This window comes from Copadichromis virginalis, linkage group LG6, assembly GCF_057382275.1.
Source record: "Copadichromis virginalis isolate Kocher_CV1m ecotype Utaka linkage group LG6, C_Virginalis_male_GT1.1, whole genome shotgun sequence".
Lineage (NCBI taxonomy): Eukaryota > Metazoa > Chordata > Actinopteri > Cichliformes > Cichlidae > Copadichromis > Copadichromis virginalis.
In genome coordinates, this window is record NC_140623.1 from 28,642,893 (window position 1) to 28,656,137 (window position 13,245).

At 37.8% G+C, this 13,245-nt stretch overlaps 1 protein-coding gene across 1 annotated transcript; it reads right to left on the reverse strand.

Annotated features, from left to right (window-relative positions):
- Positions 1 to 158: 158 nt before the first annotated feature.
- cfap52 (cilia and flagella associated protein 52) lies at positions 159 to 13,104 on the reverse strand. The gene is made up of 14 exons (XM_085459705.1): positions 12,872 to 13,104; positions 12,287 to 12,486; positions 12,030 to 12,166; positions 11,066 to 11,194; positions 10,721 to 10,820; positions 10,420 to 10,536; positions 10,054 to 10,154; positions 9,741 to 9,911; positions 9,153 to 9,301; positions 8,813 to 8,958; positions 6,368 to 6,519; positions 5,362 to 5,464; positions 897 to 1,011; positions 159 to 658 (listed from the first exon to the last, which is right to left on the reverse strand). Exons 1-14 carry the CDS (start codon positions 12,930 to 12,932, stop codon positions 477 to 479), a joined length of 1,863 nt encoding a protein of 620 aa, XP_085315831.1. The 5' UTR covers positions 12,933 to 13,104; the 3' UTR covers positions 159 to 476.
- Between the last annotated feature and the right edge of the window lie 141 nt (positions 13,105 to 13,245).

Genomic DNA, 13,245 nt, shown 5'->3' on the forward strand with positions numbered 1-13,245 from the left:
TAGCTTTAAATGATTAACAACTGATGTGTGGCTATTACATTCTACACATCTCGAGGCTCAAAAATCAAACAGGATGACTGTCACTGCAAAGGCTCTGAATACTTTTCAAAATGAAGATTTTGATTTTTAATAGAATTTCAAAAGAGCAAAAAAAGAGAAAGGATTTATTAATGCTTTAATTCACTTTTTCTTTTTCTTTTTTTTAAATTGATTGACAAATATTACCCATTTAAAAATCAACAAAACCATGCAAAAAAAAAAAAAAAAACCCACTACATTTACTATGCATCAGTGAGCAAAAACATCTTATACAGCAATTGTTGCTTCATGAGGTTACATGTATTTATTTTGGTAAGAATGTAAGTCCATATTGCTAAAACAATATAATAGTAACATTTTGTACATTTTTGGAAAACTCAAAAAAAAATGTCTGGGTGGCTAAAAGTTTGTGTTTCTTCCCGTGTCCAAATCTCCAGTTAAGAGGAAGGAACATGAGGGAACTTCCAGCAAAGAATGGCTCCATCTGCACTTGTACTGACTAAGTTGCGGCTGTTGGAGCAGATTTTCATGCTGGTAATACTGCCACCATGACCTACCCCTACGTGGGTTACTCCACCTAACATGTAGTCCCACACTTTCACCAGCTTATCATCTCCACCTGGTATGAAAAGGTGAACAACATAAGAAACCAGAAGCTCTAGGGAAATATCACTAATTATTGTGCAATACTGTTCCTTATATAAAACACATGAAAACTATATTTGCATAAAATATTCAATTAGGTTTTGATCTAAACGGGAGCATAACGGGCAAGGCAGCAGGGACAAATATAAAATTGCTATCTATATATGAGTAGCATGGAAGAAGAAGAAGTGCAAATGAGTAATGTGCCATACCTGTCACAAAGTATTTGCCATCCTGTGAGATATGCATGCCATTGATGGCACCAGACTGCGAAGCCTCAAGTTGTCTGAGGGCAGATTTACCCTCAAATACGTCCCAGTAGGCAACCTGAGGGACAAAATGTACACAATGCACAGAAAGTCTAAGTGGAGATGAAGGTTACACATTTATACTCTGAAGTTTTTTTGTTTGTTACTAAGGATTGATAGGCTTGCTATGCAGACTGCTACTAATGAGATCAAGTGAAAACATCTCTGTGCTTTTGTGCTATTTTTATTCAACATTATATACAGTATACACTTTACCACTTCCTATTTTGGTAGTAGTACGCAATAGGTGACCTCAGACTCTCACCTTCACTGCTTTCTCGTTTTAACTCTATATGAAAATGAGCTGGTTTGATTCTATCATATATCTAAATGAGTTTTGAACATCTCTAGGGCTTAACAGCCGTCAGAGTATCAAGTCTCACAAAAGGCGATTGTTAGTTGAAGTTATTTATAGCCCAGGTGGCAGAAGCATCACAAAACCACAGAGCGAGAACAATCCTTTCTTGTTATTTATATGACCGACCTGATTACTTCTTGGGTGGAGTAAATGAAAGCCCAGATGGACTTGATCATTAAAATTAGGCTTCAGTCATGAATGAGTTCCTAGTAGAAGATGTAACAGTTCACCCTATGTGATTTTAAAAGTCAAGAAGCTGTTTAGAAAGCAGTAAAGCACTCAAAACACTGATGCTAAACACACTGCATTTCAAAGTCAATAAGGAGTTGAGAGAAGGAGATGGAGTTACCACAATTAGCTATTTGTAAAGGTCATGTTAAACAAGGCTGTTCACACAGAGCCCGATGCTTATGAGAACAGAATTTCATTTTTTGCCCATTATGCCTAATAGGAAGGCAAATAATACAGGATATGTAATCTTTCACACATATTGAATATTGTGCTTACATGGAATGAAAACTAATATGGAGAAATAAATAGAAACCAAATCTTCCTAATGTAACCAAATCAGAATGTAAGGCTTAAATCTGAACAAAACAATACTCACTTCTCAGCTAAGGCCTGCATTAATCGATAACATATTTAGTGAGATGTCTTTTCAAACAAATCAGCGCCTTAAATTAATCATTGCGCTATGATTAATAAAAAGAAGTTAATGGTGAAATTAAATAGTTTACTATTCGCATAGCCACGATAAAAGTTACTGTAACAATGTTCCCCTCTCTTCTTCTCTCTTAGATCATTGTCCATCCCTTCCTCACCGCCACAGTCATGACCCCTTCCACCTTTCTCATCTCATTTCAGCAGCTTATTAGAGGCTTCCACCTGTGTGAGTTGTCTTGGCCCATCTGCGATCCCTCAGCCTCGGTCTGGGAAACTGGCTCACAGCCATGACATGGGCAACCAGGAAATTAATTACGTGCAGTAAGTGAGAGCAGGTCTGAAAAACATACTCTTAGGACTGCTCCACTTATAAGGACAAATCTCAGGCTATAAGCAGTGTATAGTTGCCTGGGCTACACAGAAGGTTAGAAGCTTTAGCTTATAGAAAATATGCACAGTTACCTAAGGTTATTATGAGCTAGTAATTAATTACTATCAAGGCTAATTAATGCCTCCTTTTTAGCAGAAATAATGTAGTCCAACTGGTTTCAGCTATAATCCCGTATCCTTACCTTGAAAAGACGAAGTAAGCATCATATACTTACTACACCAAAAAACAAACACATCATTATCATTGCCAGCAACATCCTGATCACAAAGCATCTCATTAATACAACTGCTCCCTGACCCTACACAGTCATCCCCCCACCCCTCCTGGCCACTCTCTTTCTCTTCACATTTTTTCTCACATGCTGGTTTGCATCCTGTGAATTTACTCATAGAGTCATGCTGGGAGGTGAAGAAGGCTTGGAGTACAGAGAGAGAGGAGAGAGAGAGAGCATTGCTGTTTGTTGAACCAGACAGAGTGCCTGTGTCCTGGGATGAGCAGATGGTGGATCTGGCTGGCACTTGGGTGGCATAGGCACATCCGCAGGAAGGCACGAACACCACAGCGCTCCCCTCTATCTCTCCTCTTTCTCGCTCTCTTTGAATGCCTCCTTCCCACTTTCTCTCCGCTCGCTCAGCACCCCCACCGCGCTGTGTTAATCAGCACAACTTGTCCTCACCTCTCAGCATGCGGGGACGGCAGCAATATGGGTCCAGTGTGTAGCCGGGTTCAAGGGGTGTGGATAAATTGCACAATCAAGGAAAAAAGTGTTTCATTCTGCAGCAGTAAAGGTCCAAGCTTATGTAAATAAGAAGTGCTTGGTTAATCAAGATTATAAAAAAAAAAATTGTGGAGTCAAAGGGTGTGTTTGTGCCGGCTGCTAATCACTGGTGCAAAAACACCAGTGATTAGCAGCCGGCACAATGGCTTAATTACTGTATACTGAGCTAAGAAACAAATTAGAAGCGTTCAAGCTAATCTGCAGAAATGCACACGAGTATGGTTGTACAAGCTTTCATTGTGCTACTCTTTGCTGATCTTAGTAAAGCTGCAGATTTTTCTGTCATTCTCATTAAGTGGAGATTTCAATAACCATAACAACATAATGAGGACTCTACACTGTGACTGTTTAGTGACAGTCTATTTGCATCCTGTTTTTGTTTTTTTATCATTATAATGATTACCTTTTTCTCCTTTAAGCTAGACAGCTGAGTATTAAGTCTGAGGGAAAATATATGGAGTACATGGACTACAGTAAACAACAAAAAGTAGTTATTATAGACTCACTGTGAATTGCAACAGTTTACAGCTATGTTATCAACAGATTATGAAAAAACAATTGTGTTACAGTGTGATATTCACAGTGTGATCTCTGGGCACTGGATATTTGGAATTGGCTCGGAATTATTTTATTCATTTTCAGAAAAGAAGCCAAACTGTAGAGCAATACTTATTTGTACCAGTGCATGGTGTAGTGAGTCAGAGCAGCCATAAGTTTTCTCTGAGCCCAACTGGGGAAGACACAATGCCAACAGACAGACAATGACTTTTATCATCACCAGCACCAATTGGAACCCACACTCTGAAATGCTAAAACAGGAGCAAACAAGACTAAACTCCAGAGGAGCTTCCACCAGCTCTTGAAGCAAAGAAAATGAACTGGCACCATCTCTTCTAAACTGTAAAGATCAAAGCTGTCCATGCTAACACATCACATGTTCTACCTGTCAAACATCACTCACATTTTCTCCCAGAAAACTTCGTCGTCAACACGATCATGCCAAAGCTTGAAACCTGGAGCCCCCATAGCCAGATACCAAGACTAAGTGAAGTGAGATCTACTGATGATGCTAATGTAGCACCATGGACGATACCTACCGTGACAGTTACAGAGACTAACCGGCTGATCTACACCAAGAACGGTGTGGATCATACATACATCATACATGGTACGCCATATCCAAGTGGCCGGCATAATATACAGAAACATCTGTGGTGAGTATGGACCGGAAGTCTCAAGGGCATAGTGGGAGACACCCCGTACGATGGTCGAGAATGACCGAGCTAAGATCCCATGGGACTTCCAGATACAGTAGGACAAAATGTTGGTGGTTAACCAACCCCATATAGTAGTGGTGGACAAGCAGAGGAAGTCAGTCGTAGTGATAGACGTAGCAATACCGAATGACAGCAACATCAGCAAGAAGGATCACAAGAAACTGGAGAAGTACAAAGGGCGCAGAGAAGAGCTGAAGAAGATGTGGAGGGTGAAGGTAACAGTGGCCCCGTGGTAATCGAAGCGCTAGATGCAGCCAAAGCAAGTGTCTCCAGCAGCTCCCAGGAACAACATCCGAGATCTCTGTCCAGAAGAGCGCAGTCCTAGGAACAGCTAAGAGACTGCACAGGACCCACAAGCTCGAGGGGAATTTTTTTAAATCAAAGGTTTACTTATTTAAATAAATAATCATTAAATGACATATGCTTGGTATAAACTGAATGTATAACAATGAAGTAAATTTCATTTCATGAGACTTCTTTAAATTGTCATTTTCAATTGAACAGATTCCATTAATGTATTTTTGTATTGTACTTCTCTATACTGTAAATTCTACATGCAATCAAATTAATTATGGTCAGCATTTTTGGCATGAACATTTTTGTATCCATCTTTTTGTGTGAAAACAAACTCATAAACCACACTTTCTTGGTTCTTACTACAGGGGCAGCTACACTAAAACATTTTTGTCAGAATTAAGCAAATTCTGACTAAAGAAGTTTTAGCAAAATGATCATTAACAAATTCTGACTATACATACCTCTGAGGCCACCATAAAAAACTGGCTTAAAGATAAATCAAGTGAAAAATTTGTGTTTAAATTACTGCCTGCTAGAATGCCAATAAAAATACAGAAATGCACTTAGCAACAAGAAAAAAAAAGATTCTTAATCCCAAAACACACCTTTCTGTCAGTGCCACTGGTGATGATCTGAAATTCCTCTGGATGGTAGCACACAGTCCGGAACAGTGTGTTGGCAATCATCATTTGACGAACTACGAATCGCCTATAAAAGATTATACAAGAGACAAAAGACAAGAAATGACGGGAAGGAAGATGAGTTTGACAGGTGTTGCAATAGACTGGGCAAAAAATAACTCATATGAGGTGCATGTGTCTTCACACCATGACCAGACTGTCGTGTCTGTTCAAATTTTAAACAAAAAAAGCATAAATCTCAAAACAATCTGTATATACAAATGTTCTGAAGTGCACATATTTTCTCTTGTGCAGACAGGGTGTCAGTCTAAATTAATTGAGACTTTTCTACTAATCCATTTAAATAACCTGTTAGTAGTCATACTACAAAGAGAATCCATGATAATTGTATGGGTACTGCCTAGAAGCCTTTAATCCACAGACTCGTTCATGAAGAGGACAGACAATGAAAAAAATGACCATAGTCAGTTTTCAACAGCTTATTGTACTCCCAGAAGAAGCTCACAGATTAAAGGATTTTAAGCTCGCTTATAAAGAACTGGATTTCTTTTTTATCTCATTGTATGAGCCACACATCCACTTCACCATTTCTCTCTTATGACAAGTCAGACATGAAGACAGTGCTCTTCTTTCCTCTCACTTTGTCTCTGTTGGCTATACGTATTATTACCAGATATGTACATTACTTTTCACAGAACAATGTGATTAGCTCATTCAGTAATGTGCCTAACTACTTTATTTTCACTTCACTTGCTCTCATCATTTTTCTTTGATGAAACTGAAAAATAATTATTACAATTTTGACTTAGTGAAGTGGCTCTGCAGTAATTTTTTGGCATTTTGTTGTACTACTAAACACAACATTTCATAGATAAATAATATTTCATACACTAATATTACAATATTAAACACTTTAAAGATGTTACATGGACACAATGTGTGGGTTATGGTTTGCAGATAGGCTACTCACACTATGTCCCAGATGATGCAGGTACCGTCAGAGCTTGCAGAGACACACTCTGTGTCGTCACTCTTGATTTTGAGACAAGTGACAGCAGCTTTGTGCTTTTTCATGGCCTCCAGCAACCGATAGCTACATGGCTTCAGCTCCCAAACACACACCTATGATAGTTAAACCCAAAATCATTCATTAGGGAAACTATATTTAACTTTATTTATAAACATACAAATATGCTATGGATGCAACAATTTTCAATTTTCATTAAAGACATCTTCAACAGTATGTCTTCTGTTCTTTTGAAATCATGTCAGTCTTCAATGATATTGCATGCTGTAGAGATAAACCCCAAATTTAAATGCTGAATGTGTATTTGAAGGGTGCACAGCACAGTCTAGTATGGTGTGTCTGTATAACGAATATAAAGCATGCATAAAATCCTCCAATATTTGCACTAAGCACTGGAATAACTCACAGCTGCTTGTCTTGGAGAAAAATTTGCAATTCTAATTATATGACTAGACATGAGATGCAAACATTCTTATCTTTAAATCAGTTTTGTCATGTTCAGTAGGCATTCCCAAATCAATAACAAAAAAATGTTTTGGGAAAGTCTGAAAATAGTTATGGCAGGATATGGACTACAACTAAAGCTCAATTATCAGTCAGGATAGCCATTTCATGTCCATTTCATAATTCTTGTTGATGATATACTGTGAGAAATTGTGCCAAAGTCTCAAGCTGCCCAAGATTTTTTTTTTTAATTTTGCTAGGAAAACGGAAAATCTGTGATGTGATTTATTGAAACATGCAAACATAAATGGACAAAACAGAGTTTGTACAATTCTGACAAGCTTGAAAGTCTGTATTTGGGACCTTATTCTTCAACACCGCCTGAACTCTTGTAGGCAAGCTTTCTTGTAAGTTCTTTGTAATCTTCAGGAATAGTTCTCCAGGCTTCTTGAATGACATTCCAAGCTCTTCTTTGGATGTCGGCTGCCTTTTGCTCCATTCCGTTCATGTGAACTCACATTGTTGTTGAGGTCCTGGCTCTGAGGATGCCTATCCATGACTGACAATGTTTCATAATGTGTTTGACTATCCAGGTAGTATCACTGTAGTATCTTTGGAATCATTGCCATGTTGATAAATGAAGCCCTTGCTGACACTTTTCAGTCAGTAATGCATGGTCTATCAAAATCTGATCATACTTTTTTGTATTTATAATTACCTCAGTTTTACAAGTACATATTACTGTTGATATTAATGAGGATTTGAAACAAAAAATTATGTAATTTTGATTTTAAACTCGATAAGACCTGTGTAATTTGGCATACCTCATTGTTTGTTTGTTTTTTAGCTTTTGCCATCCTTGAGAATGGATTCTTGACCATTACCCTTCCATTGTGGGCGATCGTGGCTCAAGAGTTGGGCGTTCGCCTTGTAATCGGAAGGTTGCCGGTTCGAGCCCCTTGGACAGTCTCGATCGTTGTGTACTTGGGCAAGACACTTCACCCGTTGCCTACTGGTGGTGCCAGTGTCCGGCAGCCTCGCCTCTGTCAGTGCGCCCCAGGGTGGCTGTGGCTATCACCAGTGTGTGAATGGGTGGATGACTGGATGTGTAAAGCACTTTGGGGTCCTTAGGGACTAGTAAAGCGCTATACAAATACAGGCCATTTTCCTTTTTTTTTTTTACCATTGAGACTAGTTCTGATGAGGCTTATGGAAAAAGCAGATGAATCAGCTAAGGGTGTAAATGTAAACTGTATCTCTCGGATCCTGTCTCAGTTCTTTGATAGATTTTTCCTATTTCTTAAGGACATGACTACATCTACTATAGATAGTTTTCATGCCTACAACTTCTGTCTACTTGTTCAGTTTCCTCAAATTTTTAAGGACACAATGAACAGATATGTTTATAGCTAATAGCTCTTTTAGAATCACTTTGTTGGTGCAAAAATACAGTTTTATGCCTGACAAACTGTGTTATCTTTGGAATTTGTGTTGATTCAACCAAAGAAAAAGGATCATTTTGAGTGTTTTTGTGACAAGTTGCTAGTAATAAAGTGCTAAAGGTAGAATATAAAACTGGATTTTTGCTAAGTTCTGTGTTGTATGTAAACACAACACTGGTTTATTCTGTGATTTAAGTGCCGTTTTATGCTTTATGAGTCAATGTAAAAACTAAAAACATTCTTCTGAAAATAGACTGAACAGTTCTCAACAGACTAGACTGAAAATTAAGAAAAAAGAAGAATTTTTTTTTAAAGATCTTCAGAAAGTCTCTGGAAATATTGCTGAACTATTTTAAAACTTATAAGAACATCTGGCTCCTTAGAAGCATAAAGCCAAGAAATGAGAAGCGGCTCAAGACTTTAATATTAAAATATAAATTAAATAATAATATATATCTAATAGTGAACAAATTATAGGTTCATTGATATTATTTCCACTGACCTGTCCTTCTCCCCCTCCACTGACAATCCTTTTGCAATCCCTTGTGCCAGCAATGGCCGTTGCACCCATTGTGTGTGCATTGTGAATGGTGAGCATGAGTTTTCCACTTTCTGGTCCAAACAGACGAATCTTACCATCATTCCATGCTAGAAGACAATGACAGCTAGAGATTAATCTGATTCTGCACAAGAAACAGAACTTTTCAGTAAGTGAAAAGAAACTTTACTTTTATATTTCAGATTTCTGCGCTACTGTAATTGAGATGGCTCGTTATCACCTATTCAAAACATATTTCAAAACAGAAAATTAATTGTTACAGAAATCGCTCTCTGAGTCCTACCACTGATGATGCTTTGTCCATTAAACATGAAGTCCACTGAATTGCAGGTCACATTGGGTATAGTGATGCGCAAAAGCTCTTTAGGCTTGCCTGTGTACCACACTCTGATATCTTCATCTGAGCAGGTTGCAAATAGTTCAGATGTTCCACTAGTGGAAAAATGTGAGGAAAAATAGAGAATTATAGTTGTGTGGTATGGGTTGTTAATATAATTATGTAAATAATTAATTAAAAGGAATATTTTACTCAGGTCTTAGACACATACATAAAACCAATAACATTTCCTCAGAATATGTAGACATGTGGCATGTATATGTCACCCTCTAGTGAGTAAACCAGGTAAATAAAGTAATGAATCAGAAACAATTTCAGCACAGTTTAAGCATTGTGGTTTTGCTTTGCTGCATTTGACACATAACATAATGTTTATTTTCTTGCATTTCTGGGTACAAGAGAAAATGTGTGTTTCTGAGGGGCATGGTGAAGGAGAAAAAGGAACAGACTGACTGTTTTCTGATCAATTCTCTTTATCAGGGCATTTATGTTTTATTGCAGAACACTATTTAAATTCTCTTTTCTGACACTTACAACAAGATGGCTACGTCCTTGACAGCATCATTATGGCTGGTGGATATGAGTTCCACTTTGAAATTCTCATAACTGAAGCGATACATCTGAGCAGCCTCTGTGCCAACAAAAAACTCATTTCCATCTCCTAATGTAGCAATGGAGGTTACTGCCTTTTCCAGATCGACTTTCCTGATGTGAGGTAAAGGAAAAAAGTACAAAAATGCAAAAACAAACTAAAGCACTTGAATGCTGAAAATATAGAAAATTCAAAGGTAACAATTATGCACACTAGGGATATTTTATAGTGAAATAATTCAGTCATAGAACTCACTTAAGAGTTTTGAAGTTAGTCCCAGAAGACAAAGTGACAGTGCCAGATCCACAGCCTACAAGTAGGTCCCCAGACTTCAGTATCTTTATGACATTGACACCCTGCAAAGAAAAGGATGAAACTATGATTTTCATTACATTTTTCTAAAACAATTATGCATATTTGAATATATCACTTTTTAAAATTCCTAGATCGTTGACAGCTTCTCAAAACTTAAGAAATTTTTAACTATGTGACATGAACCATGGCTTTTCCTTCCACAGGGATTCCTATTAAGCACAGGGCATGAGTACGGAGTGGCTGAATGACTGAATTCAAAGCACCCAATAAGGAATGCAATGAATGACCTCTACAGTGATGACTTACCATGCTGTATTTTGATTTAGCTGGACCGCAGTGATTCAGAAGCTTTGTCTTCAGGTTAACTTTCATTATGTCTCCACTCATGGTGCCGCAGAAAATGAACTGATCATCCTCTGAAATCTGTACAGCAATATTGATAGTGCAACCACATTATTTCACTATATCTGGTGTGCTATAAGTTTGGAAGATTTAAAAAGTTGAGTTTCACTATTAGTATTCTTATGCACCTTCTGCAGCCATACTATTAGTGTTTTATTGATTTGTTAAGTTTCTGCCTGCAGATGGTTTGCATATGGCTTCATACCTCTAAGCATTTCACAGTCCTCTTGAGCTTGCCTGTCTGACACTCTGTGGGCCTGATCTTTCTGTTGGGGAGGTCCAGTTCCCAAACTCGCAATGTTCCACTGCCCAAAGAAGACCAGTGATATTAAATCACTTTTATGCAATAACAAGGAGCGTGAAAACCCACATTGTGAAGCTAGGTATGCAGAAAAAAAGCAATAGGTAGATGCCTTGTCATTTTATAAGCAGGTTCAATAAAATCTAATTCACAGATAACCTAACAATTACAAATTAAAAATCTAATGTGACATTCAGCTTGGCTTAAAAAAACACAGAAAAGAAAAAATAGTAGACACCATTCACTCACCTCCCTGCTGACACAAAGATGTTGTCATTTGTGTTTGAGTATTGCAAAATCAGGGAGTGACCAGCACTCTGCGCTGAAGCTGGGCTCCCACATATAGCTTGCTTAGTCTCAATATTCCACACAACTATACTGTAAACAAACACAAAAGATCATTAGTACAGTACATTTGATAGGCCATCTAGAAATTGATGTACCCCTTTTTGTGCAGATAAAGATAATTAAAGGCCATACCATGTGTATTCATGGACATTGCATGTCAACACACATTTCAGTAAATGTACTAGTGTAGACATTTGGCTAACTCTCACCTCAAGACACATGAAATCTATTAAACCAGGAACAACAAACCAGTATATATAATAAAACAGACTTCACAGCTTGACCTCATACTGGACTGTCTTTAAATCATGATTCTTATATCATATTTAATAAAAAATAATATGTGCCACTGTGTCTGCTAAGTCTTAACGGATCTACAATGTATGAGCTTCAGTCACTGAAAGCTAACTATCCAAATGGAGTCTACTTCACAAGTTCAATACGTCCCCTCTGGCAACAAATGCAGGGTGTTTGTCATTTGTTGCTTCCTGCTTCATAAAACACAAATAAGGGGAAGAGCTGAACCATGTGCAATCTTATAACAAGCATCTTTAAATCTAAAGACTGGCCCAGCTTAGGTTATTCTGGTTTATTAGGGAGTCATAATAGCAAAGGACTTTTGCTTTCCTTTCCAGTACCTTACTAGCCTGGATGTATTCTGACTGTACAACTTCCTGTGTTCTACAAGAACCTTGTGCCTGGCTTGTTAAACAGTAAAACAAATGTGGCATGATCATTGCTCAATGAAATATAGTGTGCTATGTTGGCAATTAGACAATTACTGTGCAAGGCAATGTGTATTTCCATTTTGCAATCTTATTATCTGAACTTGCACCCAGCTGCATCATTCAGCCATAATGTTTACCTGCCATCATCTTGACCCCCAAGGGACACCAGGTACTTGTCATTAGGAGAAAAGGCCAGTGCCTCTACCTTTGCCTTGTGGAGCACCAGCTCTGTATAGATTGTTCGGGTCGCATAGTCCCAGATTATTATTGTAGCCTAGGACAACATATTAAGTAGAATATTGTAATTTATTCATCAAAATTATTTAACCCAATATCTGATGGCAGATTTGCCAGGTAGTTACAAAAACATTCAAACATTCCTGACTAAGATTACCTTAAAGCCCATAAAGTTGACCTGTCCAGAGGCAATATACAGTCCACTTTTTGACACTGAAATACAGGTTACATTGTTTGTATGGCCATGTAAGAACTCCTGTTTGCCATCTTTAATTCTCTTGAGAATGATTGTGCATCCAAGAGGGTAGATCATGTGCTCGTTGTCTGGATGGACTCTTAGGCCAGAAGAAACATGTCCTGGTGAAATAAAGCAAAGTACATTGAACAGACAATCTGTTTGTGATTATGAAGGTGGATGGTTGTTTTAATAATAATGGATAATAATAACGGGAATGTGCACTCTATCTTCATAGCTACACATGTAAGTTCAAAATGTAATCTTAACAACAAAGGTACAGTCTAAATCACACAAGGGGACGAGAACTCAGCCCGCTAGACAGCTCTGGAACAAGGAGAACATCAATTTTGGACTTAAAGTTTTACAGCTTTTCCTACTGTTAAAGACCGCGCAATGTTTTTAATATTAAAAAACTACCACTGTGTACAGTACTTAGCGTGTTACTCCAGACTTTTCAGCTGTCGTATCATTAAGCTAATTTAAGTTTGCAGGGGGGAAACTTACCGTTAAAGCCAATAACAGCCTCCAGTTCGAGCCGAGGTATACTTTCTGTTTCAACATCCATTATCAAACTAACTGTATTTTATTCACCCGAAAAATAAACTGTATTTTAACCTGTAAATTCAAATTTTGTTTAAATAGCGCTAATTATTTTTTCTCAGGCAGGTGAAGTAGTTCACACCAAACAAACGGTCGCCCAGCAACATCAATAAAGCGCCACCGGCTGAATGACGTTTCTCTGCTGCATTCACGTGGTATCGGAAATTTTACAATTGAAACAGCCGTACACAAAAACAATTAAACATAATTGGCAAATTACACTGGAAAATCGGTATTGCATTTGTAGGGTTCACTGTATTTGCACTATGGATAAAGAT